The sequence below is a fragment of the Mastacembelus armatus genome, unplaced genomic scaffold (assembly GCF_900324485.2).
Source record: "Mastacembelus armatus unplaced genomic scaffold, fMasArm1.2, whole genome shotgun sequence".
Taxonomy (NCBI): domain Eukaryota; kingdom Metazoa; phylum Chordata; class Actinopteri; order Synbranchiformes; family Mastacembelidae; genus Mastacembelus; species Mastacembelus armatus.
This window is the reverse complement of record NW_022872901.1, coordinates 22,465-46,781: the sequence shown is the minus strand read 5'-3', so window position 1 is coordinate 46,781 and position 24,317 is coordinate 22,465. Positions and strand designations below refer to the sequence as shown.

Below are 24,317 nucleotides of genomic sequence, written 5' to 3'. Positions count from 1 at the left end.
ACGACAACAGCAACAACAACAACAACAACAACAACAACAACAACAAATGGATTATTATAAGTAATGTAATGTACAACAATTACAGTGGAGACGCCTCCGCCCCCCCCCCCCCCCCCCCCCTTAGTCCTGCTTCACCCTCTGCTCTGCTAGCCAAAGCTCCACCGACTTGCACTCATACAAAGCACAGAAGTGCTCTCTCTCGTGCTGACTGTGGCCGTAGTCCTTCTGCTTGGGGAGGCCGCACAGGTGACACGTCCTGAGCTTTTGTGGCTTCCTTTTTTTTTTCCCAGCTGGCTCCTTCATGTCCTTCAGAAGTTTCTGACCTATTCTCCAGGCTGTGGTCCTGGGGACATGCAGTCCCTCGTGGCCGCCCTGCTGCTCGTCCAGCCATTCTTGTGCTGTTTTTGCACCGGGACATTCAGTGGCACAGTAAAACTTGCCCTTAAAGTATGCGTGACCCCCTTGCAGAGTCCTGGGACCACCGCATATGCCACACGGGTCGCCGGGTTTTACAGCAGCACCGGACCCGTACTCCTGGAGGACCTTCGGTTTCTCTTCTTCCTGCTCCTGGAGGACCCTCCTGTCCTGCTCTTGCCTTTGCTTTCTCCTCCAAATAGTCATCCTGGACGGACCAGCTCGAGCACTGCTGGTGGATGGACGGGATGTGGAGGGGTCAGCTGGCGTGGAGAGAGAAGCTGAGGTTGAGGAAGGGAGGAAGACCTCCTCACTGGAAGAGGAGTCGGAGGTGGTGGTGGAGGAGGACGTCTCTGCCTTGCACGGCTTGTAGTCCTGGTCTGAGTCTGAGGGCAAGTCTGACTCTGAGGAAATGTCTGAAATAGATAGTATGAGGGGTAGTCGTTAAGATGACGGAGTATTAAAATGTACATTTTTGTAATTGCAGTGAAGACAAATAACAGAACTGAGATAGTGAGATTACACACCTTCTTCTTTAATAGGCTCCTGCCAGTTCCATTTTCTCTTCTGTTTGGCCTTCCTTGGCAGGTTCATTCTGTGAATAGGATATAAGATATAAGATGTGACGATGTCACAACACAAAACACTAGCCTGTGAATGTAAAATGACTGGATATTAAAACCAAAGGTCACCTTATCCCACAAAGTCAGATCGCTTGTGTTTGCCAGGAATTCAGTGGTCCTGTTGTGTGTCATGCGAGGGAGGGCTCAGGTGATGTTTGAAGAAAATCACCTGGATCATCGGCCAATCGGCTTTCGACGGTGTCACCCACCAGACCCACCAGGACGTTTCCGAGGTGATGGGTCCAGAGGTGACAAAGTCATTTACATTTGAGAAGGCTCATCGACCTGTGTGTCTGTCAGACGCCTGGTGTTGATTGAGTGTGGGCCTGGGGAGTGTGACATGTAAACATATTCACTGGTGTCCAGTGTTTTCCAGGTTTAGGCCCTCTGTGTGGTGTAACAAGGCATGTCTACACTAATAAGTGGATCCAGAGAGAACAAAACAGCTGGAGTCAAAATCCACAGTTCAGCACAGATGGCCTGTTTTTATTGTACAAGTGAAAGAGAAATGCGGTTCAGGTTTGGGTTAAAAAGTACCACCAGGTATTGTTTTGTTCCTACACAGTACATTCAGAAAGAATAGTGAACGAACATAATTACTTTGAAAAGCTGTGTTGTTCAGGTGATGTATGATGAATAAAAAGCACCGTTTGTATATGTGAGTGAGTGCATTTGTCTTTCTTAACAGTAATATGACCTGAAGTTCTTACATTTATAAAATAACCTGAACCATAAAATAACCTGAAGTGCCAATAGGAAGAATTACATTGTAATAAGATTATAAGATTAGTGCTTCACACAGTGAATGACTGATTCCATAAGGCTGATGACATTTACACAGAGACTTACAATGGGTGAGGATGAAGTACAAAATAAGGTGATTTATCGTGATGACTGGGAATGAGGGTCAGGCTGATGTCCACCTCACCTCAGGATGGCATGGAGGAAGGCAGGTGATCTTGCCTTTAGTCTGCAAAGCATGAAAGAATTGTCAGAGATTAAAAACAATGCATTTCTGAAAAAAAAAAAAAAACAAAAAAACAAAACAAAAACAACAAAAAAATATTATGTTAGCATGTAGAGATGACTCACTGTCTGGATTTTTCCTCTTCTTCTCCTCCAGCCAGTCCTCTACAGAGCGACCCTCAGCCTTTGAACAAAAGTGCTCTCCTTTATAGCGGCTGTGACCGTATTGTTTAGTCTTTGGCTGGCCACAGCGCCGGCAACGGTAATGTTCAAAGTTCTTCCTGGGTGATTTAAGGAAGACACCCATTAACTGTGCTCGACGCTCCTCTTCCTCCCTCAGCTTCTCCCTCACCTTCCTCTGCCAGGCTGTGGTGGGAGTCACGGGATGAGGGACAGAGGACGAAGGAGAAGCAGAGGCAGCAGTGGAAGTGGTGGAGGCAGAAGCAGCAGTGCCAGATTTTGAAATTGTGCTGCTGCTGCTGCTGGTGGTGGTGGTGGTGGAAGTAGCAGAAGTGCTATTTGAGGATGAGGGTTCAGTGGCAGAAGGCCCTGAAATTAAGTGGTAGAGGGCCGGCGCGAGAGGCCCGCGGTGGGTGGCAGCCTGACCAGAGGCGTCGTCGGGGAGGTGGTGGTGGAAGGGTTGTTTGGGCTTCACAGGCTGTGTCAATAGAGGCCTGTGTGGTGGAAGGCTCTGTGCAGCTGTTGCGGGTGCACTCGGCCCTGGTATAGCGCTCAGTATGAACTCCCTGGTCTTTTGCTTGCTTCTCTCGGTGTGCCTGTTTGATAAAGAAACATTGATTATGTGTGGGCAGGCAGCCTCATTGTCTACATGATGCACAAAGCGATCGAACTAAGTCTTACCACTGCATGAGGGTGCGTTGGTTGACCAGAAAGAGATTGATGCTGGTGTTCGCCATGAGGGTCTGGCAGCTCACAACAATGTCTCTTATGGTGTTATATTCCCTCATGATGACACCCCAGCGGTTCACCCGGACCCCAGCGATCGTACGTCCCTCGTAGTGGACTTGGCAGAGCTCCACAAACATGGCCTCGACCAGCCTGCTGGCCTTTGGTGTCTGTGCTGCCCCTGCACCTTTTCCCAGAAATGCACTATTCACGCACGCACGCACACACACAGAAACACACACACAGAAACACACCATGCTAGAGCATAATTATAAAGCACATGGAAGACAGAGTGTTAACTGTTATATGCAGGTAAGTCTCACCGTTGCACACTGTCCACACCAGGTGTGTGTGCTGACCGAGAGGTTTTAAAACGCCCCTTGACCAACCGGTCCTGGTGGCATGGGGGAAAGGACACCGCTGCTTTGTCCCTGTCGGTCAGCTTCAGCCACAGTTCAACAATCTGCCAGGCTTGGTGCTGTGGCACAAACGCCTGGTGAAGCAGCTCCACGAGGGTATGGGCAAGAGCAGTGACGTGCTGGTATCCACCCAGTCCATCTGGCCCGATTACATCCTAAAACACAGACGAGTCAGGCTAAGATAGAATTTAAGTTTGGCCTGGCCGTGCTGAATTTTTTATTTTTTTTTCATCCTGAATAGCAGTTCTGAAATTGCAACAGCAGCACAGCAGCACGTGAAAACATCACAAAACAAGACACATGTCATGAAGTAGCACTAATGATAGTAGAAGTAGTTTTAAGAGAAGATAAAACATAACACCAACAGCCCCATCACAAAACATAACACACCTAAGTGATGAAGTTGCAGGGGCAGGGGCCACAGCAGGAGAACAGGTATTCCACGCCAATAAGTTCCCCTAGACAAAACAGAACAGAACACACACCGTCAGTCAGGTCAGGTAACTCTCGAATCAGGCGTGACAGTTAAAACCAGAGCTCCCGGTCCTTACCTTACCAGTGTACTCTCTGTGGGCTTGGTGTAGTTTTCTACCATGGTGTGACCCACGAACTCCTGGGTGAGCTGGTCGAAGCTGTGCTGTAGCATTGTAGCAGTGTGTCCTTGTCCGTGGGGCGCCCTCCACTGCAGCGCGAGCACGGTTTTCATTCCACCTGGCCAGGCCCTCCAGCAGGTACACTTGGAAGTGTAGGGCACTGGCTGAATTGCCTTAAAACAGAGAGTAAATGACGGAACAAACATTAAATATACGCTTGGCAGCAGCATCACCTCTTTTGTCCTTGTGACAGTGGGGGATTAAAACACTCACCTGGAATGAACCGGCACAGGTGAAGGTGGAAGGACTCCAGGGAAGTGGAGCCTCTGGCACACCGATAGACGGGAAGCCTGATGCCTCCCCTCCTTATCTCCCCCGTCTTTGTGTAGAGCTCCACTCCCTGAGGGTCCTGGATGCAGTGGAGATGACGCCGCTGTGTGCTCCATATCTCCTCCATCTGTGCGTGGTCGATGAGTGGCACACCCAAGTCGTCCTTCACGTCCCAGAATGCGTCGAGCAGCTCCTGTATGAGCCGCTCTGTCTCGGGGACACCCCGTGTGCGGCGGTGGCAGTGACGTGCAACCTCCCGGGAGGACAACTTGGTGATCCTCTCCCCCTCCTTGGACATGTTGGCCTTTTCCCGGCGAGCAATGTCATCTTTGTCCCACTCAAAGATGGAGTAGGACAGCCGCGCCATAAACTGACCATAGAAATGGTGGCTCTCAGTTGTGACACCTCGAGCGAAGCGCCGCACATCCAGCCTGACTACCAGCCTGTCCCACTCATGAAACATGGCCACCACCTTCGTTTGTCCTGTGAGGGAGCAGCATTCCCTGTCCACATAAAGCACACGTGGAGGAGGCTCTTGGGCTTCACGGTACCGCTGCATCAGCCCGGCCGCCATGGGCAACAGTCCATCCCCCTCAGCGGCGGTGAGGACAGACATGAGCACCTGTCATTGAGCAGAGCAGAAAGCAACCACGGGGTTATCAGCTGTTCGAGCAGATCTCATACAGCCCATCAAATATTAAACAAAAATATAAACAAAAATACCGTGCACTGCCATACCTGCCCGTGCTCGTTGCCCACATTGGTGACCCAGGCAGCCGTACCAGCAGCACTACCCGCAAGCTTCTTGGTCATCTGGACGGACAGCAGAAGTTCAGTCAGGGATTAAAAACCTGTAATACCAATATGCTCAACACTTGTCATGACCAGAGAATTATAGCTTGCCTTCTTGGTGGAGTCCATCTTTAGGATGTCGCCAAAAACAGAGGTGACCCTGGCTTTTGTCTCCTCCAGCCTGCTCAGGGCGTCCCTGACGTACACTAAAATAAGCCAGGGCACAGTAGGCACTGGGGTCATGGGTGGAACTGACACCGGCCCTTGTGGTGCCAAACCCAGTGTCTTGAATTTGCGAAGCACAGACAGGTACTGCATGCTCTGCACCATCCAGTCTCTGGTGTGCTCCTCCACCAGTGAGGAGTGGAGGCGAGTCGCACTGTTGCCCAGAGTGCGCTCCCTTAACAGCCCAATCAGTGACTTATGACAGGACAACCTGGGAGGAAGAGAAGCATGGCATGGGATGAACAGTGGGCTCATGTTTACACCTATACTGCACTGCTGACAGCTAACCTCCATGTGTTTAATGACAGGATTCCACTGTGGTGACTTTTGTTTAACTGCGTCATAACAGTAAAGAGCTTACTTGTATGTCAGAACAGCCGGGAACTGCTCCTGGTGTGCGGGATCCAGCTGGTCCAAGATGTCCTGTGCCCACGCCGCTATCTTTTTATGACAGGCGCTGCATTCCAGGTACTCAGTGCCCATGAAATACCAGCCCTCTAGGTCCAAGACCCTGCGGATGGTCTTGTAAAGCCCGGCGCCCGTCAACTTATTGTGGCAAGTGGGGCACTTGAGCTTGTATGCCCACATCTTGTATGGCATCCACAAGAAGAATGGGCGCTGGAAGAAAGGGAAGCTCGAGGTGGGTGGCTGAGTGTACAGAAGCCTGGGCCCAGGGGGGTACCACCAGAGGCGGAGATCTGTGGTGAGGACCGTCTGGCCCCTGGCATTTGTTGTGAATAAAGCCCGGCCCAGCCACTCATGCTGCTCTTCAGGCAGCGTCTGTCTCCAGGTAGCTGGCAGCAACTACAACAGTAGGACAATCCCTTGTCACAGTAAATCAAATAACAACACACACACACACACACACACACACAGCCAAATGAAACAGGAAAGGGCAGTTCAAATTTCATATGTGTTTGCAGGGGAGAACTTACTTCTGCTGGTGGTCTCGCAACAGGCAACGGCGAGAGGTCAATTGTTACACGTTTCCGCAGCTGTGGGCCTCTGTCTTCAGCCGGTGAGCTTCCACCCAGAGTGACAGCTGGCGAGGCATCGGCCGCAACTGCAGGGGCAACAAATAATCATATGTGTGCTGACAGTGACACTGTAACATCACATGCTGAGACATAAGTTACTAACTCTAACTTCTATTCATACACTGAGAAGTGTATCGGTCCTGGACTTACTGATTATTAGTGGATCACATAATGCAGGTTATCCCTCTGACAGTGCCAGCGAGAAAGGACATGAGAATAAAAGCTGTAAAAATATTATACAAGACATGGCCGTTAACTGCAAAGCTGTTCACACTACTATGTTAGCAGTAGCTCTACAGGTACAGCATGACTACCAGTGACACAGTGTCACACATGCGCTGTATTACTACAGAGAGGAACACAGAGAGGCACGGTGAAAGCGCACTGACTCAGGACAATGAAGTTCATGCAAAATGTGATTCAAGGAGGCTGAGACATGAGAGCAAACAATGGAAGCAGCAGCAGCAGCAGATGGCACAGACAGTGGTACAGACATTGCCCAGCAGCTGCCCACCTTACCTGGTCATGTTCACAATTCATATTACCTCAACACCACTGACATTACATCCTTTGACGCTATCCATCCATTGAAAGCTAATGAACAACAGAACATGGACTTTTAAACAACAGTTATCAGTTATCATAAGTTAGGGTGTCAATATTCATGAATCAAATACATATTGTAATAAGTGCTTAATAAGTAAAATGAGTGTTTCTGTGTCTGTGTGTACTTACGCTGAGTGTCAAACTCCTTCGCAGCGATCAGGAGTACCTCGTCAGCTACATCTGAAGATGACACACCTAGTTTCAGACACACACAGACACACACACACACACACACACACACATAAAAAAAAAAATCGCATTTCAAGATTGTTTACATACTGCTAAACTTCTTCCATTTATTTCAAGCTGTATGAGATGGTGCAGACCACTTACCGTAGGAGAGAGGAGGAGGCACTCGCTGCTGAGAGAAAGGGCCAGCCAGTGTTGGTGGTGCAGATGTTAGTGCTGAGATTGATGGCCTTGCTGCTTTTACTGTTGGTGCTCGTGTTGACTGTGCTCGTGCTGATGCTAGTGCTGGTGCTTGTCGTGCTGGTGGCATCTTTTCTTGATCCCGCACCAGCACGTAGGTCTTCAGGGCATGCATCTTTGAGCCTGGCTTCACATTCTGCCTTTTCAGCCATTGTAGGTAGCTAAAAACACAACACAAAACATTCTCTACCTCTGGACACACATCACCACACATTTTGTCATCTGTGTGACGACACTTACGTCTGGCACTCGCTGTCTTTAGATTCATACAGGGAGACATATGTTTTCCCTGCATGAGCTCCAAAGCGCACCAGCCTGCGGTCCTGGCTCCTAATGGACACAGTCCCCTGAGTGGCACAGGACTCCTGGATGGCAGCCACCACACGAGGGAACAGCTGAGCGTAACTGGCCAGCTCATCTTTATTGATCATGAGTGGGGTCTGGGACGTGTCACCACTCTCTCGCTCCCTGCGGTGTGATGCCAACAGTGCCATCATGTAACCCACGTCGTAGCTTAACAGCCACTTAAAGGTTTGACCCCGGTATTGCCCAAACTGGAGCTCACTCTCACTGAGCACCAGAGGCCGACTCCTGGGGTCTCCTCCTCCTCGTACGACACGAGCCTTTGCCTCCTCCCTCACCGTTTCAGGGGCCTACACCCTCCATGTCCCAGATGACCCTTGCCTGTGATAGTCTTGGGCCACCCTTAGCGCTTCGGGTGAAGGTCTGAGGGTGAGCTCAGACGACATAGGCTCCAAGCGAAACACTGGATGGTGATCCATTCTGCATAAAAATAGAAAAGAAAATGTGTTGAGCATCAGATGAATACACACTTTATAATGCCTGCTGCAGTTTAAACAACTAGTGGTAAAGGTAAAATGAAATAAGGAAAGAGTAGAGTAAGGTGAAACAAAAAACCACCCACCCACACACACACACACACACACACACACACACACACACACATACACATATTTGTATATATAGAGAGAGAGAACAAAGGCTTTGTGCAATGTGTGTCATATTACCAAGTGAGGGGAAACATAATACATATGTAATGAAATGTAATGACCAGTATCTGAGCACCATTTCGCTTATTTCCACCAGTGAAAAACACAGTCTGTTAATTTCACAGCTGTGGGGGAGGGAAACGTGTTGCACGTTACTCCTCCTGGTACTGTAATACCAGCTGAAGTAACTAAAGTACGTATAACAACATTATACGTATAACATTAACCGCATTAACCGTAAAGACAACAACTTTTACATCCGTTGCCATATATTAAAAACATATAATCCTGTTTTAATGGTACACGGTAAAACATTAGAATGAATAGAGGTACACATCTTTACTGATTTTACGCACACGGCACACGGCAAAGTCCGGTATTAACTTGATGTGTATTATTTTCCGTTGAGTTTTAGCGTGGTTAAACCTAATGTGACTGATATTAATCATTTTATAAAAAGTTTAACACATAAAAAGGTACTATTTCCTGAGCGCACACGTTTAACGGCACTACAACAGCGTATAAAATGCTACATGTCAACGTTTAGCAGTGAAATATGTCTAAAAACAAATAAATGCTTTTCTAAAGTTTTTCATAAATATATCACATCAATTCTTTATATTAATTCCCGTTTGAAATTATACCGAGGACGTGAACGTACCTTTTCGACCGACGGTGTAAGCAGAAATGAAGAGCGAAATGCGTGCTCTGTTACGTCGCCTCAGCCAATCAATGATTGTGGAAGACAGTAGAAATCAACCAATCAGTGATTGCGAGTTTCTTGTGGCACTTTTAGGATTGACCAATAGGAAAGCAAAGATGGGGCAAAAAGTAGAACTCCGGAACAGCATACATCTTTCTTTCGAAGGCGCAAGGATGACACGCAAATTCGTGAAGCGTTTCCACATTTTGCCTTGTTTTCCAACACTTCTGAGTGAGCTGTGTCCTGTGTAAGTGGCTGGAATTCACTGCAACCTCTGCAAAGCTATTGCGCCTTGGGCAGGACCTATTACATCCAAATCCACCCCAATGGACTTGCTTTTGACTTCTCCAGATAAATGCAAGGCAGCAAGCACAGCATAGAAGCCGTCAACTGCGGGTGTTATAGAAGCCGTACAAGCTTTACCGTTTGTACGGGGCCTGTCATGGGCGTAAGTTCAGTTTTCCTGCATTAGCATGTAGGCTGAAGGGCAAGTTCTGGTCGGCCCCCTTTTTATGGTCAAGGTGTTTTTGAACATTTGTTTCTCTACAAACTATGCAGGCAGTATGTGCAGCTTCTGAAAAGATGTTAATGATAGAAGGAGGAGAATTGCCGTTGTGGCTCCTGTGAAGCTCTTTTGATACACAAGTCTGCCACCTACAGCCCTTCCATAGACACCACTGTGAAAATGTCATCTCTCCAGCAGGGGGTCAAAAGGCACTCATCATAGTGCCGTTAGTGTGCTTGCTTAGGCGGCGCATATGATAAATTGGAATCGATACAGAGAAGATTAGCATGGCCCCTGCGAAAGGATGACACGCAAATTCGTGAAGCGTTTCCACATTTTGCCTTGTTTTCCAACACTTCTGAGTGAGCTGTGTCCTGTGTAGGTGGCTGGAATTCACTGCAACCTCTGCAAAGCTATTGCGCCTTGGGCAGGACCTATTACATCCAAATCCACCCCAATGGACTTGCTTTTGACTTCTCCAGATAAATGCAAGGCAGCAAGCACAGCATAGAAGCCGTCAACTGCGGGTGTTATAGAAGCCGTCAACTGCAGGTATTTTGTGCCCCTTACTGGCTCATCCTAAACTGACATGAACTCGTGACCTGTCCAGGATGTACCCCTGCCTTTCGCACAAAGAGAGCTGGGATAGGCTCCAACAGATCCCTGTGACCCAAAATAGGAGTGAGCAGGTATAGATAACGGATGGATGGATGGATGGATGGATGGATTGCTTATCCCAGAGCTGTCAGGCTCTGGTCTGGACTCCCTGATTGGGACTCCTATTTTGTTAGCTTTTCCTGTCTTTACCTAGGTAAGGCTTGTCTGAGAGGCTTGTAGTTTGTATGGGGTCTGTCACCGGGGGGAATTTCAGTTTTCCTGCCTTAGCCTACAACCTTAATGGCAAGTCCTTGACCGCCCCCCTTTTTGTCATGGAGTTTTTGGACTTTTGGTGTGTGCAGAATGAATGAAGATCCTCATAATTACAGGGACAGCTCAAAGAGCATTTTTCCCCCTAGATATTGTGATGTGCAACTGGGACTACCCTTAATGGGGAATTTGCAGATGGTTAATTATACTGATGTACATAGGAATTCAATTGTTAGTCTACAGAGCCATGAACCGGAACAGAGGGTAGTAAGACAGAGAATGGGGTCCAGGACTTTGAGGCCGTCTCAGCAGTCCGCTCTTGTTTCTCTTCAAATCGTATAAGTCTTTCGCCTTTTACTAAAGATTTCCGTGGAGAGGAACAGCAAGAGTATAAGTGAATTTTTTGATGCCCGACTGTGTTTTGGGGCTAACAGCATTGTCCAATTTTGTATGTAACGTGTCTCTTTAGCTTTTCAGCTGCTTTGTTTGATACAGAGAAGGTTAGCATGGCCCATACCCAAATCCACCCCAACGGATTCGCTTTTGACTCCTCCAGATAAATTCAAGGCAGCAAGCACAGCATGGAAGCCGTCAACTGCAGGTAGGCAAAACAGCAAGTACGTCGGCAGGTGAGGCCTTCACCCAAACCAGTGTCTCAAGTCGATATCCGGCCCACTGGGTCCAGTTGTATTTTGTGCCCCTTACTGGTTGTCAAAGACAGATGACATCTGAGGGCTGATGTGCTCCAAGAGCTTCGGAAAATAGCTCTGGCAGGAAGGAATTTCCAGAGTATGGCTCATCCCAGAGCTGACTCTGCAGAGAGAATTCTTTGCCTGAGAGCTTTACCGTTTGTACGGGGCCTGTCATGGGCGTAAGTTCAGTTTTCCTGCATTAGCATGTAGGCTGAAGGGCAAGTTCTGGTCGGCCCCCTTTTTATGGTCAAGGTGTTTTTGAACATTTGTTTCTCTACAAACTATGCAGGCAGTATGTGCAGCTTCTGAAAAGATGTTAATGATAGAAGGAGGAGAATTGCCGTTGTGGCTCCTGTGAAGCTCTTTTGATACACAAGTCTGCCACCTACAGCCCTTCCATAGACACCACTGTGAAAATGTCATCTCTCCAGCAGGGGGTCAAAAGGCACTCATCATAGTGCCGTTAGTGTGCTTGCTTAGGCGGCACATATGATAAATTGGAATCGATACAGAGAAGATTAGCATGGCCCCTGCGAAAGGATGACACGCAAATTCGTGAAGCGTTTCCACATTTTGCCTTGTTTTCCAACACTTCTGAGTGAGCTGTGTCCTGTGTAGGTGGCTGGAATTCACTGCAACCTCTGCAAAGCTATTGCGCCTTGGGCAGGACCTATTACATCCAAATCCACCCCAATGGACTTGCTTTTGACTTCTCCAGATAAATGCAAGGCAGCAAGCACAGCATAGAAGCCGTCAACTGCGGGTGTTATAGAAGCCGTCAACTGCAGGTATTTTGTGCCCCTTACTGGCTCATCCTAAACTGACATGAACTCGTGACCTGTCCAGGATGTACCCCTGCCTTTCGCACAAAGAGAGCTGGGATAGGCTCCAACAGATCCCTGTGACCCAAAATAGGAGTGAGCAGGTATAGATAACGGATGGATGGATGGATGGATGGATGGATTGCTTATCCCAGAGCTGTCAGGCTCTGGTCTGGACTCCCTGATTGGGACTCCTATTTTGTTAGCTTTTCCTGTCTTTACCTAGGTAAGGCTTGTCTGAGAGGCTTGTAGTTTGTATGGGGTCTGTCACCGGGGGGAATTTCAGTTTTCCTGCCTTAGCCTACAACCTTAATGGCAAGTCCTTGACCGCCCCCCTTTTTGTCATGGAGTTTTTGGACTTTTGGTGTGTGCAGAATGAATGAAGATCCTCATAATTACAGGGACAGCTCAAAGAGCATTTTTCCCCCTAGATATTGTGATGTGCAACTGGGACTACCCTTAATGGGGAATTTGCAGATGGTTAATTATACTGATGTACATAGGAATTCAATTGTTAGTCTACAGAGCCATGAACCGGAACAGAGGGTAGTAAGACAGAGAATGGGGTCCAGGACTTTGAGGCCGTCTCAGCAGTCCGCTCTTGTTTCTCTTCAAATCGTATAAGTCTTTCGCCTTTTACTAAAGATTTCCGTGGAGAGGAACAGCAAGAGTATAAGTGAATTTTTTGATGCCCGACTGTGTTTTGGGGCTAACAGCATTGTCCAATTTTGTATGTAACGTGTCTCTTTAGCTTTTCAGCTGCTTTGTTTGATACAGAGAAGGTTAGCATGGCCCATACCCAAATCCACCCCAACGGATTCGCTTTTGACTCCTCCAGATAAATTCAAGGCAGCAAGCACAGCATGGAAGCCGTCAACTGCAGGTAGGCAAAACAGCAAGTACGTCGGCAGGTGAGGCCTTCACCCAAACCAGTGTCTCAAGTCGATATCCGGCCCACTGGGTCCAGTTGTATTTTGTGCCCCTTACTGGTTGTCAAAGACAGATGACATCTGAGGGCTGATGTGCTCCAAGAGCTTCGGAAAATAGCTCTGGCAGGAAGGAATTTCCAGAGTATGGCTCATCCCAGAGCTGACTCTGCAGAGAGAATTCTTTGCCTGAGAGCTTTACCGTTTGTACGGGGCCTGTCATGGGCGTAAGTTCAGTTTTCCTGCATTAGCATGTAGGCTGAAGGGCAAGTTCTGGTCGGCCCCCTTTTTATGGTCAAGGTGTTTTTGAACATTTGTTTCTCTACAAACTATGCAGGCAGTATGTGCAGCTTCTGAAAAGATGTTAATGATAGAAGGAGGAGAATTGCCGTTGTGGCTCCTGTGAAGCTCTTTTGATACACAAGTCTGCCACCTACAGCCCTTCCATAGACACCACTGTGAAAATGTCATCTCTCCAGCAGGGGGTCAAAAGGCACTCATCATAGTGCCGTTAGTGTGCTTGCTTAGGCGGCACATATGATAAATTGGAATCGATACAGAGAAGATTAGCATGGCCCCTGCGAAAGGATGACACGCAAATTCGTGAAGCGTTTCCACATTTTGCCTTGTTTTCCAACACTTCTGAGTGAGCTGTGTCCTGTGTAGGTGGCTGGAATTCACTGCAACCTCTGCAAAGCTATTGCGCCTTGGGCAGGACCTATTACATCCAAATCCACCCCAATGGACTTGCTTTTGACTTCTCCAGATAAATGCAAGGCAGCAAGCACAGCATAGAAGCCGTCAACTGCGGGTGTTATAGAAGCCGTCAACTGCAGGTATTTTGTGCCCCTTACTGGCTCATCCTAAACTGACATGAACTCGTGACCTGTCCAGGATGTACCCCTGCCTTTCGCACAAAGAGAGCTGGGATAGGCTCCAACAGATCCCTGTGACCCAAAATAGGAGTGAGCAGGTATAGATAACGGATGGATGGATGGATGGATGGATGGATTGCTTATCCCAGAGCTGTCAGGCTCTGGTCTGGACTCCCTGATTGGGACTCCTATTTTGTTAGCTTTTCCTGTCTTTACCTAGGTAAGGCTTGTCTGAGAGGCTTGTAGTTTGTATGGGGTCTGTCACCGGGGGGAATTTCAGTTTTCCTGCCTTAGCCTACAACCTTAATGGCAAGTCCTTGACCGCCCCCCTTTTTGTCATGGAGTTTTTGGACTTTTGGTGTGTGCAGAATGAATGAAGATCCTCATAATTACAGGGACAGCTCAAAGAGCATTTTTCCCCCTAGATATTGTGATGTGCAACTGGGACTACCCTTAATGGGGAATTTGCAGATGGTTAATTATACTGATGTACATAGGAATTCAATTGTTAGTCTACAGAGCCATGAACCGGAACAGAGGGTAGTAAGACAGAGAATGGGGTCCAGGACTTTGAGGCCGTCTCAGCAGTCCGCTCTTGTTTCTCTTCAAATCGTATAAGTCTTTCGCCTTTTACTAAAGATTTCCGTGGAGAGGAACAGCAAGAGTATAAGTGAATTTTTTGATGCCCGACTGTGTTTTGGGGCTAACAGCATTGTCCAATTTTGTATGTAACGTGTCTCTTTAGCTTTTCAGCTGCTTTGTTTGATACAGAGAAGGTTAGCATGGCCCATACCCAAATCCACCCCAACGGATTCGCTTTTGACTCCTCCAGATAAATTCAAGGCAGCAAGCACAGCATGGAAGCCGTCAACTGCAGGTAGGCAAAACAGCAAGTACGTCGGCAGGTGAGGCCTTCACCCAAACCAGTGTCTCAAGTCGATATCCGGCCCACTGGGTCCAGTTGTATTTTGTGCCCCTTACTGGTTGTCAAAGACAGATGACATCTGAGGGCTGATGTGCTCCAAGAGCTTCGGAAAATAGCTCTGGCAGGAAGGAATTTCCAGAGTATGGCTCATCCCAGAGCTGACTCTGCAGAGAGAATTCTTTGCCTGAGAGCTTTACCGTTTGTACGGGGCCTGTCATGGGCGTAAGTTCAGTTTTCCTGCATTAGCATGTAGGCTGAAGGGCAAGTTCTGGTCGGCCCCCTTTTTATGGTCAAGGTGTTTTTGAACATTTGTTTCTCTACAAACTATGCAGGCAGTATGTGCAGCTTCTGAAAAGATGTTAATGATAGAAGGAGGAGAATTGCCGTTGTGGCTCCTGTGAAGCTCTTTTGATACACAAGTCTGCCACCTACAGCCCTTCCATAGACACCACTGTGAAAATGTCATCTCTCCAGCAGGGGGTCAAAAGGCACTCATCATAGTGCCGTTAGTGTGCTTGCTTAGGCGGCACATATGATAAATTGGAATCGATACAGAGAAGATTAGCATGGCCCCTGCGAAAGGATGACACGCAAATTCGTGAAGCGTTTCCACATTTTGCCTTGTTTTCCAACACTTCTGAGTGAGCTGTGTCCTGTGTAGGTGGCTGGAATTCACTGCAACCTCTGCAAAGCTATTGCGCCTTGGGCAGGACCTATTACATCCAAATCCACCCCAATGGACTTGCTTTTGACTTCTCCAGATAAATGCAAGGCAGCAAGCACAGCATAGAAGCCGTCAACTGCGGGTGTTATAGAAGCCGTCAACTGCAGGTATTTTGTGCCCCTTACTGGCTCATCCTAAACTGACATGAACTCGTGACCTGTCCAGGATGTACCCCTGCCTTTCGCACAAAGAGAGCTGGGATAGGCTCCAACAGATCCCTGTGACCCAAAATAGGAGTGAGCAGGTATAGATAACGGATGGATGGATGGATGGATGGATGGATTGCTTATCCCAGAGCTGTCAGGCTCTGGTCTGGACTCCCTGATTGGGACTCCTATTTTGTTAGCTTTTCCTGTCTTTACCTAGGTAAGGCTTGTCTGAGAGGCTTGTAGTTTGTATGGGGTCTGTCACCGGGGGGAATTTCAGTTTTCCTGCCTTAGCCTACAACCTTAATGGCAAGTCCTTGACCGCCCCCCCTTTTTGTCATGGAGTTTTTGGACTTTTGGTGTGTGCAGAATGAATGAAGATCCTCATAATTACAGGGACAGCTCAAAGAGCATTTTTCCCCCTAGATATTGTGATGTGCAACTGGGACTACCCTTAATGGGGAATTTGCAGATGGTTAATTATACTGATGTACATAGGAATTCAATTGTTAGTCTACAGAGCCATGAACCGGAACAGAGGGTAGTAAGACAGAGAATGGGGTCCAGGACTTTGAGGCCGTCTCAGCAGTCCGCTCTTGTTTCTCTTCAAATCGTATAAGTTTTTCGCCTTTTACTAAAGACTTCCGTGGAGAGGAACAGCAAGAGTATAAGTGAATTTTTTGATGCCCGACTGTGTTCGGGGCTAACAGCATTGTCCAATTTTGTATGTAACGTGTCTCTTTAGCTTTTCAGCTGCTTTGTTTGATACAGAGAAGGTTAGCATGGCCCATACCCAAATCCACCCCAACGGATTCGCTTTTGACTCCTCCAGATAAATTCAAGGAAGCAAGCACAGCATGGAAGCCGTCAACTGCAGGTAGGCAAAACAGCAAGTACGTCGGCAGGTGAGGCCTTCACCCAAACCAGTGTCTCAAGTCGATATCCGGCCCACTGGGTCCAGTTGTATTTTGTGCCCCTTACTGGTTGTCAAAGACAGATGACATCTGAGGGCTGATGTGCTCCAAGAGCTTCGGAAAATAGCTCTGGCAGGAAGGAATTTCCAGAGTATGGCTCATCCCAGAGCTGACTCTGCAGAGAGAATTCTTTGCCTGAGAGCTTTACCGTTTGTACGGGGCCTGTCATGGGCGTAAGTTCAGTTTTCCTGCATTAGCATGTAGGCTGAAGGGCAAGTTCTGGTCGGCCCCCTTTTTATGGTCAAGGTGTTTTTGAACATTTGTTTCTCTACAAACTATGCAGGCAGTATGTGCAGCTTCTGAAAAGATGTTAATGATAGAAGGAGGAGAATTGCCGTTGTGGCTCCTGTGAAGCTCTTTTGATACACAAGTCTGCCACCTACAGCCCTTCCATAGACACCACTGTGAAAATGTCATCTCTCCAGCAGGGGGTCAAAAGGCACTCATCATAGTGCCGTTAGTGTGCTTGCTTAGGCGGCACATATGATAAATTGGAATCGATACAGAGAAGATTAGCATGGCCCCTGCGAAAGGATGACACGCAAATTCGTGAAGCGTTTCCACATTTTGCCTTGTTTTCCAACACTTCTGAGTGAGCTGTGTCCTGTGTAGGTGGCTGGAATTCACTGCAACCTCTGCAAAGCTATTGCGCCTTGGGCAGGACCTATTACATCCAAATCCACCCCAATGGACTTGCTTTTGACTTCTCCAGATAAATGCAAGGCAGCAAGCACAGCATAGAAGCCGTCAACTGCGGGTGTTATAGAAGCCGTCAACTGCAGGTATTTTGTGCCCCTTACTGGCTCATCCTAAACTGACATGAACTCGTGACCTGTCCAGGATGTACCCCTGCCTTTCGCACAAAGAGAGCTGGGATAGGCTCCAACAGATCCCTGTGACCCAAAATAGGAGTGAGCAGGTATAGATAACGGATGGATGGATGGATGGATGGATGGATGGATTGCTTATCCCAGAGCTGTCAGGCTCTGGTCTGGACTCCCTGATTGGGACTCCTATTTTGTTAGCTTTTCCTGTCTTTACCTAGGTAAGGCTTGTCTGAGAGGCTTGTAGTTTGTATGGGGTCTGTCACCGGGGGGAATTTCAGTTTTCCTGCCTTAGCCTACAACCTTAATGGCAAGTCCTTGACCGCCCCCCTTTTTGTCATGGCGTTTTTGGACTTTTGGTGTGTGCAGAATGAATGAAGATCCTCATAATTACAGGGACAGCTCAAAGAGCATTTTTTCCCCCTAGATATTGTGATGTGCAACTGGGACTACCCTTAATGGGGAATTTGCAGATGGTTAATTATACTGATGTACATAGGAATTCAATTGTTAGTCTACAGAGCCATGAACCGGAACAGAGGGTAGTAAGACAGAGAATGGGGTCCAGGACTTTGAGGCCATCTCAGCAGTCCGCTCTTGTTTCTATTCAAATCGTATAAGTCTTTCGCCTTTTACTAAAGACTTCCGTGGAGAGGAACAGCAAGAGTATAAGTGAATTTTTTGATGCCCGACTGTATTTTGGGGCTAACAGCATTGTCCAATTTTGTATGTTACGTGTCTCTTTAGCTTTTCAGCTGCTTTGTTTGATACAGAGAAGATTAGCATGGCCCACACCCAAATCCACCCCAACGGATTCGCTTTTGACTCCTCCAGATAAATTCAAGGCAGCAAGCACAGCATGGAAGCCGTCAACTGCAGGTAGGCAAAACAGCAAGTACGTCGGCAGGTGAGGCCTTCACCCAAGCCAGTGTCTCAAGTCGATATCCGGCCCACTGGGTCCAGTTGTATTTTGTGCCCCTTACTGGTTGTCAAAGACAGATGACATCTGAGGGCTGATGTGCTCCAAGAGCTTCGGAAAATAGCTCTGGCAGGAAGGAATTTCCAGAGTATGGCTCATCCCAGAGCTGACTCTGCAGAGAGAATTCTTTGCCTGAGAGCTTTACCGTTTGTACGGGGCCTGTCATGGGCGTAAGTTCAGTTTTCCTGCATTAGCATGTAGGCTGAAGGGCAAGTTCTGGTCGGCCCCCTTTTTATGGTCAAGGTGTTTTTGAACATTTGTTTCTCTACAAACTATGCAGGCAGTATGTGCAGCTTCTGAAAAGATGTTAATGATAGAAGGAGGAGAATTGCCGTTGTGGCTCCTGTGAAGCTCTTTTGATACACAAGTCTGCCACCTACAGCCCTTCCATAGACACCACTGTGAAAATGTCATCTCTCCAGCAGGGGGTCAAAAGGCACTCATCATAGTGCCGTTAGTGTGCTTGCTTAGGCGGCACATATGATAAATTGGAATCGATACAGAGAAGATTAGCATGGCCCCTGCGAAAGGATGACACGCAAATTCGTGAAGCGTTTCCACATTTTGCCTTGTTTTCCAACACTTCTGAGTGAGCTGTGTCCTGTGTAGGTGGCTGGAATTCACTGCAACCTCTGCAAAGCTATTGCGCCTTGGGCAGGACCTATTACATCCAAATCCACCCCAATGGACTTGCTTTTGACTTCTCCAGATAAATGCAAGGCAGCAAGCACAGCATAGAAGCCGTCAACTGCGGGTGTTATAGAAGCCGTCAACTGCAGGTATTTTGTGCCCCTTACTGGCTCATCCTAAACTGACATGAACTCGTGACCTGTCCAGGATGTACCCCTGCCTTTCGCACAAAGAGAGCTGGGATAGGCTCCAACAGATCCCTGTGACCCAAAATAGGAGTGAGCAGGTATAGATAACGGATGGATGGATGGATGATGATGGATGGATTGCTTATCCCAGAGCTGTCAGGCTCTGGTCTGGACTCCCTGATTGGGACTCCTATTTTGTTAGCTTTTCCTGTCTTTACCTAGGTAAGGCTTGTCTGAGAGGCTTGTAGTTTGTATGGGGTCTGTCACCGGGGGGAATTTCAGTTTTCCTGCCTTAGCCTACAACCTTAATGGCAAGTCCTTGACCGCCCCCCTTTTTGTCATGGCGTTTTTGGACTTTTGGTGTGTGCAGAATGAATGAAGATCCTCATAATTACAGGGACAGCTCAAAGAGCATTTTCCCCCCTAGATATTGTGATGTGCAACTGGGACTACCCTTAATGGGGAATTTGCAGATGGTTAATTATACTGATGTACATAGGAATTCAATTGTTAGTCTACAGAGCCATGAACCGGAACAGAGGGTAGTAAGACAGAGAATGGGGTCCAGGACTTTGAGGCCGTCTCAGCAGTCCGCTCTTGTTTCTCTTCAAATCGTATAAGTCTTTCGCCTTTTACTAAAGATTTCCGTGGAGAGGAACAGCAAGAGTTTAAGTGAATTTTTTGATGCCCGACTGTATTGTGGGGCTAACAGCATTGTCCAATTTTGTATGTAACGTGTCTCTTTAGCTTTTCAGCTGCTTTGTTTGATACAGAGAAGGTTAGCATGGCCCATACCCAAATCCACCCCAACGGATTCGCTTTTGACTCCTTCAGATAAATTCAAGGCAGCAAGCACAGCATGGAAGCCGTCAACTGCAGGTAGGCAAAACAGCAAGTACATCGGCAGGTGAGGCCTTCACCCAAACCAGTGTCTGAAGTCGATATCCGGCCCACTGGGTCCAGTTGTATTTTGTGCCCCTTACTGGTTGTCAAAGACAGATGACATCTGAGGGCTGATGTGCTCCAAGAGCTTCGGAAAATAGCTCTGGCAGGAAGGAATTTCCAGAGTATGGCTCATCCCAGAGCTGACTCTGCAGAGAGAATTCTTTGCCTGAGAGCTTTACCGTTTGTACGGGGCCTGTCATGGGCGTAAGTTCAGTTTTCCTGCATTAGCATGTAGGCTGAAGGGCAAGTTCTGGTCGGCCCCCTTTTTATGGTCAAGGTGTTTTTGAACATTTGTTTCTCTACAAACTATGCAGGCAGTATGTGCAGCTTCTGAAAAGATGTTAATGATAGAAGGAGGAGAATTGCCGTTGTGGCTCCTGTGAAGCTCTTTTGATACACAAGTCTGCCACCTACAGCCCTTCCATAGACACCACTGTGAAAATGTCATCTCTCCAGCAGGGGGTCAAAAGGCACTCATCATAGTGCCATTAGTGTGCTTGCTTAGGCAGCACATATGATAAATTGGAATCGATACAGAGAAGATTAGCATGGCCCCTGCGAAAGGATGACACGCAAATTCGTGAAGCGTTTCCACATTTTGCCTTGTTTTCCAACACTTCTGAGTGAGCTGTGTCCTGTGTAGGTGGCTGGAATTCACTGCAACCTCTGCAAAGCTATTGCGCCTTGGGCAGGACCTATTACATCCAAATCCACCCCAATGGACTTGCTTTTGACTTCTCCAGATAAATGCAAGGCAGCAAGCACAGCATAGAAGCCGTCAACTGCGGGTGTTATAGAAGCCGTCAACTGCAGGTATTTTGTGCCCCTTACTGGCTCATCCTAAACTGACATGAACTCGTGACCTGTCCAGGATGTACCCCTGCCTTTCGCACAAAGAGAGCTGGGATAGGCTCCAACAGATCCCTGTGACCCAAAATAGGAGTGAGCAGGTATAGATAACGGATGGATGGATGGATGGATGGATTGCTTATCCCAGAGCTGTCAGGCTCTGGTCTGGACTCCCTGATTGGGACTCCTATTTTGTTAGCTTTTCCTGTCTTTACCTAGGTAAGGCTTGTCTGAGAGGCTTGTAGTTTGTATGGGGTCTGTCACCGGGGGGAATTTCAGTTTTCCTGCCTTAGCCTACAACCTTAATGACAAGTCCTTGACCGCCCCCCTTTTTGTCATGGCGTTTTTGGACTTTTGGTGTGTGCAGAATGAATGAAGATCCTCATAATTACAGGGACAGCTCAAAGAGCATTTTTCCCCCTAGATATTGTGATGTGCAACTGGGACTACCCTTAATGGGGAATTTGCAGATGGTTAATTATACTGATGTACATAGGAATTCAATTGTTAGTCTACAGAGCCATGAACCGGAACAGAGGGTAGTAAGACAGAGAATGGGGTCCAGGACTTTGAGGCCATCTCAGCAGTCCGCTCTTGTTTCTCTTCAAATCGTATAAGTCTTTCGCCTTTTACTAAAGACTTCCGTGGAGAGGAACAGCAAGAGTATAAGTGAATTTTTTGATGCCCGACTGTGTTGTGGGGCTAACAGCATTGTCCAATTTTGTATGTAACGTGTCTCTTTAGCTTTTCAGCTGCTTTGTTTGATACAGAGAAGGTTAGCATGGCCCATACCCAAATCCACCCCAACGGATTCGCTTTTGACTCCTCCAGATAAATTCAAGGCAGCAAGCACAGCATGGAAGCCGTCAACTGCAGGTAGGCAAAACAGCAAGTACGTCGGCAGGTGAGGCCTTCACCCAAACCAGTGTCTGAAGTCGATATCCGGCCCACTGGGTCCAGTTGTATTTTGTGCCCCTTACTGGTTGTCAAAGACAGATGACATCTGAGGGCTGATGTGCTCCAAGAGCTTCGGAAAATAGCTCTGGCAGGAAGGAATTTCCAGAGTATGGCTCATCCCAGAGCTGACTCTGGAGAGAGAATTCTTTGCCTGAGAGCTTTACCGTTTGTACGGGGCCTGTCATGGGCGTAAGTTCAGTTTTCCTGCATTAGCATGTAGGCTGAAGGGCAAGTTCTGGTCGGCCCCCTTTTTATGGTCAAGGTGTTTTTGAACATTTGTTTCTCTACAAACTATGCAGGCAGTATGTGCAGCTTCTGAAAAGATGTTAATGATAGAAGGAGGAGAATTGCCGTTGTGGCTCCTGTGAAGCTCTTTTGATACACAAGTCTGCCACCTACAGCCCTTCCATAGACACCACTGTGAAAATGTCATCTCTCCAGCAGGGGGTCAAAAGGCACTCATCATAGTGCCGTTAGTGTGCTTGCTTAGGCGGCACATATGATAAATTGGAATCGATACAGAGAAGATTAGCATGGCCCCTGCGAAAGGATGACACGCAAATTCGTGAAGCGTTTCCACATTTTGCCTTGTTTTCCAACACTTCTGAGTGAGCTGTGTCCTGTGTAGGTGGCTGGAATTCACTGCAACCTCTGCAAAGCTATTGCGCCTTGGGCAGGACCTATTACATCCAAATCCACCCCAATGGACTTGCTTTTGACTTCTCCAGATAAATGCAAGGCAGCAAGCACAGCATAGAAGCCGTCAACTGCGGGTGTTATAGAAGCCGCCAACTGCAGGTATTTTGTGCCCCTTACTGGCTCATCCTAAACTGACATGAACTCGTGACCTGTCCAGGATGTACCCCTGCCTTTCGCACAAAGAGAGCTGGGATAGGCTCCAACAGATCCCTGTGACCCAAAATAGGAGTGAGCAGGTATAGATAACGGATGGATGGATGGATGGATGGATGGATGGATTGCTTATCCCAGAGCTGTCAGGCTCTGGTCTGGACTCCCTGATTGGGACTCCTATTTTGTTAGCTTTTCCTGTCTTTACCTAGGTAAGGCTTGTCTGAGAGGCTTGTAGTTTGTATGGGGTCTGTCACCGGGGGGAATTTCAGTTTTCCTGCCTTAGCCTACAACCTTAATGGCAAGTCCTTGACCGCCCCCCTTTTTGTCATGGAGTTTTTGGACTTTTGGTGTGTGCAGAATGAATGAAGATCCTCATAATTACAGGGACAGCTCAAAGAGCATTTTTCCCCCTAGATATTGTGATGTGCAACTGGGACTACCCTTAATGGGGAATTTGCAGATGGTTAATTATACTGATGTACATAGGAATTCAATTGTTAGTCTACAGAGCCATGAACCGGAAGAGAGGGTAGTAAGACAGAGAATGGGGTCCAGGACTTTGAGGCCGTCTCAGCAGTCCGCCCTTGTTTCTCTTCAAATCGTATAAGTCTTTCGCCTTTTACTAAAGATTTCCGTGGAGAGGAACAGCAAGAGTTTAAGTGAATTTTTTGATGGCCGACTGTATTGTGGGGCTAACAGCATTGTCCAATTTTGTATGTTACGTGTCTCTTTAGCTTTTCAGCTGCTTTGTTTGATACAGAGAAGGTTAGCATGGCCCACACCCAAATCCACCCCAACGGATTCGCTTTTGACTCCTCCAGATAAATTCAAGGCAGCAAGCACAGCATGGAAGCCGTCAACTGCAGGTAGGCAAAACAGCAAGTACGTCGGCAGGTGAGGCCTTCACCCAAACCAGTGTCTCAAGTCGATATCCGGCCCACTGGGTCCAGTTGTATTTTGTGCCCCTTACTGGTTGTCAAAGACAGATGACATCTGAGGGCTGATGTGCTCCAAGAGCTTCGGAAAATAGCTCTGGCAGGAAGGAATTTCCAGAGTATGGCTCATCCCAGAGCTGACTCTGCAGAGAGAATTCTTTGCCTGAGAGCTTTACCGTTTGTACGGGGCCTGTCATGGGCGTAAGTTCAGTTTTCCTGCATTAGCATGTAGGCTGAAGGGCAAGTTCTGGTCGGCCCCCTTTTTATAGTCAAGGTGTTTTTGAACATTTGTTTCTCTACAAACTATGCAGGCAGTATGTGCAGCTTCTGAAAAGATGTTAATGATAGAAGGAGGAGAATTGCCGTTGTGGTTCCTGTGAAGCTCTTTTGATACACAAGTCTGCCACCTACAGCCCTTCCATAGACACCACTGTGAAAATGTCATCTCTCCAGCAGGGGGTCAAAAGGCACTCATCATAGTGCCATTAGTGTGCTTGCTTAGGCAGCACATATGATAAATTGGAATCGTTACAGAGAAGATTAGCATGGCGTAACATATCTCAACAAGGGTGGTTGGTGGGTGGGTGAATCCAGGACCAGATGAAAGCTTATTGGTTGTTGAATCAATGCTGAGAATTGCATAACTGTAG

At 47.6% G+C, this 24,317-nt stretch overlaps 1 protein-coding gene and 16 non-coding genes across 17 annotated transcripts; 16 read left to right on the top strand and 1 right to left on the bottom strand.

Moving 5' to 3' along the window:
* Window positions 1-2,860: 2,860 nt before the first annotated feature.
* LOC113143926 (uncharacterized) lies at window positions 2,861-5,074 on the bottom strand. Its single transcript, XM_026329555.1, has 5 exons — window positions 4,990-5,074; window positions 4,195-4,873; window positions 3,880-4,094; window positions 3,233-3,483; window positions 2,861-3,113 (listed from the first exon to the last, which is right to left on the bottom strand). Exons 1-5 carry the CDS (start codon window positions 5,062-5,064, stop codon window positions 2,861-2,863), a joined length of 1,473 nt encoding a protein of 490 aa, XP_026185340.1. The 5' UTR covers window positions 5,065-5,074.
* Window positions 5,075-9,790: 4,716 nt separating this feature from the next.
* On the top strand, window positions 9,791-9,897 carry LOC113143939 (U6 spliceosomal RNA). The gene has a single exon (XR_003297115.1). It is a non-coding gene; the product is annotated as a U6 spliceosomal RNA (small nuclear RNA).
* An 842-nt stretch (window positions 9,898-10,739) lies between these two features.
* LOC113143943 (U5 spliceosomal RNA) lies at window positions 10,740-10,854 on the top strand. The gene has a single exon (XR_003297118.1). It is a non-coding gene; the product is annotated as a U5 spliceosomal RNA (small nuclear RNA).
* A 731-nt stretch (window positions 10,855-11,585) lies between these two features.
* Window positions 11,586-11,692, top strand: LOC113143937 (U6 spliceosomal RNA). Its single transcript, XR_003297113.1, has one exon. It is a non-coding gene; the product is annotated as a U6 spliceosomal RNA (small nuclear RNA).
* Window positions 11,693-12,534: 842 nt separating this feature from the next.
* Window positions 12,535-12,649, top strand: LOC113143942 (U5 spliceosomal RNA). The gene has a single exon (XR_003297117.1). It is a non-coding gene; the product is annotated as a U5 spliceosomal RNA (small nuclear RNA).
* Window positions 12,650-13,380: 731 nt separating this feature from the next.
* LOC113143936 (U6 spliceosomal RNA) lies at window positions 13,381-13,487 on the top strand. Its single transcript, XR_003297112.1, has one exon. It is a non-coding gene; the product is annotated as a U6 spliceosomal RNA (small nuclear RNA).
* Window positions 13,488-14,329: 842 nt separating this feature from the next.
* On the top strand, window positions 14,330-14,444 carry LOC113143941 (U5 spliceosomal RNA). The gene has a single exon (XR_003297116.1). It is a non-coding gene; the product is annotated as a U5 spliceosomal RNA (small nuclear RNA).
* A 731-nt stretch (window positions 14,445-15,175) lies between these two features.
* Window positions 15,176-15,282, top strand: LOC113143935 (U6 spliceosomal RNA). Its single transcript, XR_003297111.1, has one exon. It is a non-coding gene; the product is annotated as a U6 spliceosomal RNA (small nuclear RNA).
* Window positions 15,283-16,125: 843 nt separating this feature from the next.
* Window positions 16,126-16,239, top strand: LOC113143928 (U5 spliceosomal RNA). Its single transcript, XR_003297104.1, has one exon. It is a non-coding gene; the product is annotated as a U5 spliceosomal RNA (small nuclear RNA).
* A 731-nt stretch (window positions 16,240-16,970) lies between these two features.
* Window positions 16,971-17,077, top strand: LOC113143934 (U6 spliceosomal RNA). Its single transcript, XR_003297110.1, has one exon. It is a non-coding gene; the product is annotated as a U6 spliceosomal RNA (small nuclear RNA).
* An 847-nt stretch (window positions 17,078-17,924) lies between these two features.
* LOC113143929 (U5 spliceosomal RNA) lies at window positions 17,925-18,039 on the top strand. Its single transcript, XR_003297105.1, has one exon. It is a non-coding gene; the product is annotated as a U5 spliceosomal RNA (small nuclear RNA).
* Window positions 18,040-18,770: 731 nt separating this feature from the next.
* LOC113143933 (U6 spliceosomal RNA) lies at window positions 18,771-18,877 on the top strand. The gene has a single exon (XR_003297109.1). It is a non-coding gene; the product is annotated as a U6 spliceosomal RNA (small nuclear RNA).
* An 844-nt stretch (window positions 18,878-19,721) lies between these two features.
* LOC113143938 (U5 spliceosomal RNA) lies at window positions 19,722-19,836 on the top strand. The gene has a single exon (XR_003297114.1). It is a non-coding gene; the product is annotated as a U5 spliceosomal RNA (small nuclear RNA).
* Window positions 19,837-20,567: 731 nt separating this feature from the next.
* On the top strand, window positions 20,568-20,674 carry LOC113143931 (U6 spliceosomal RNA). The gene has a single exon (XR_003297107.1). It is a non-coding gene; the product is annotated as a U6 spliceosomal RNA (small nuclear RNA).
* An 838-nt stretch (window positions 20,675-21,512) lies between these two features.
* Window positions 21,513-21,627, top strand: LOC113143927 (U5 spliceosomal RNA). The gene has a single exon (XR_003297103.1). It is a non-coding gene; the product is annotated as a U5 spliceosomal RNA (small nuclear RNA).
* A 731-nt stretch (window positions 21,628-22,358) lies between these two features.
* LOC113143932 (U6 spliceosomal RNA) lies at window positions 22,359-22,465 on the top strand. Its single transcript, XR_003297108.1, has one exon. It is a non-coding gene; the product is annotated as a U6 spliceosomal RNA (small nuclear RNA).
* Window positions 22,466-23,312: 847 nt separating this feature from the next.
* LOC113143930 (U5 spliceosomal RNA) lies at window positions 23,313-23,426 on the top strand. The gene has a single exon (XR_003297106.1). It is a non-coding gene; the product is annotated as a U5 spliceosomal RNA (small nuclear RNA).
* Window positions 23,427-24,317: the final 891 nt, after the last annotated feature.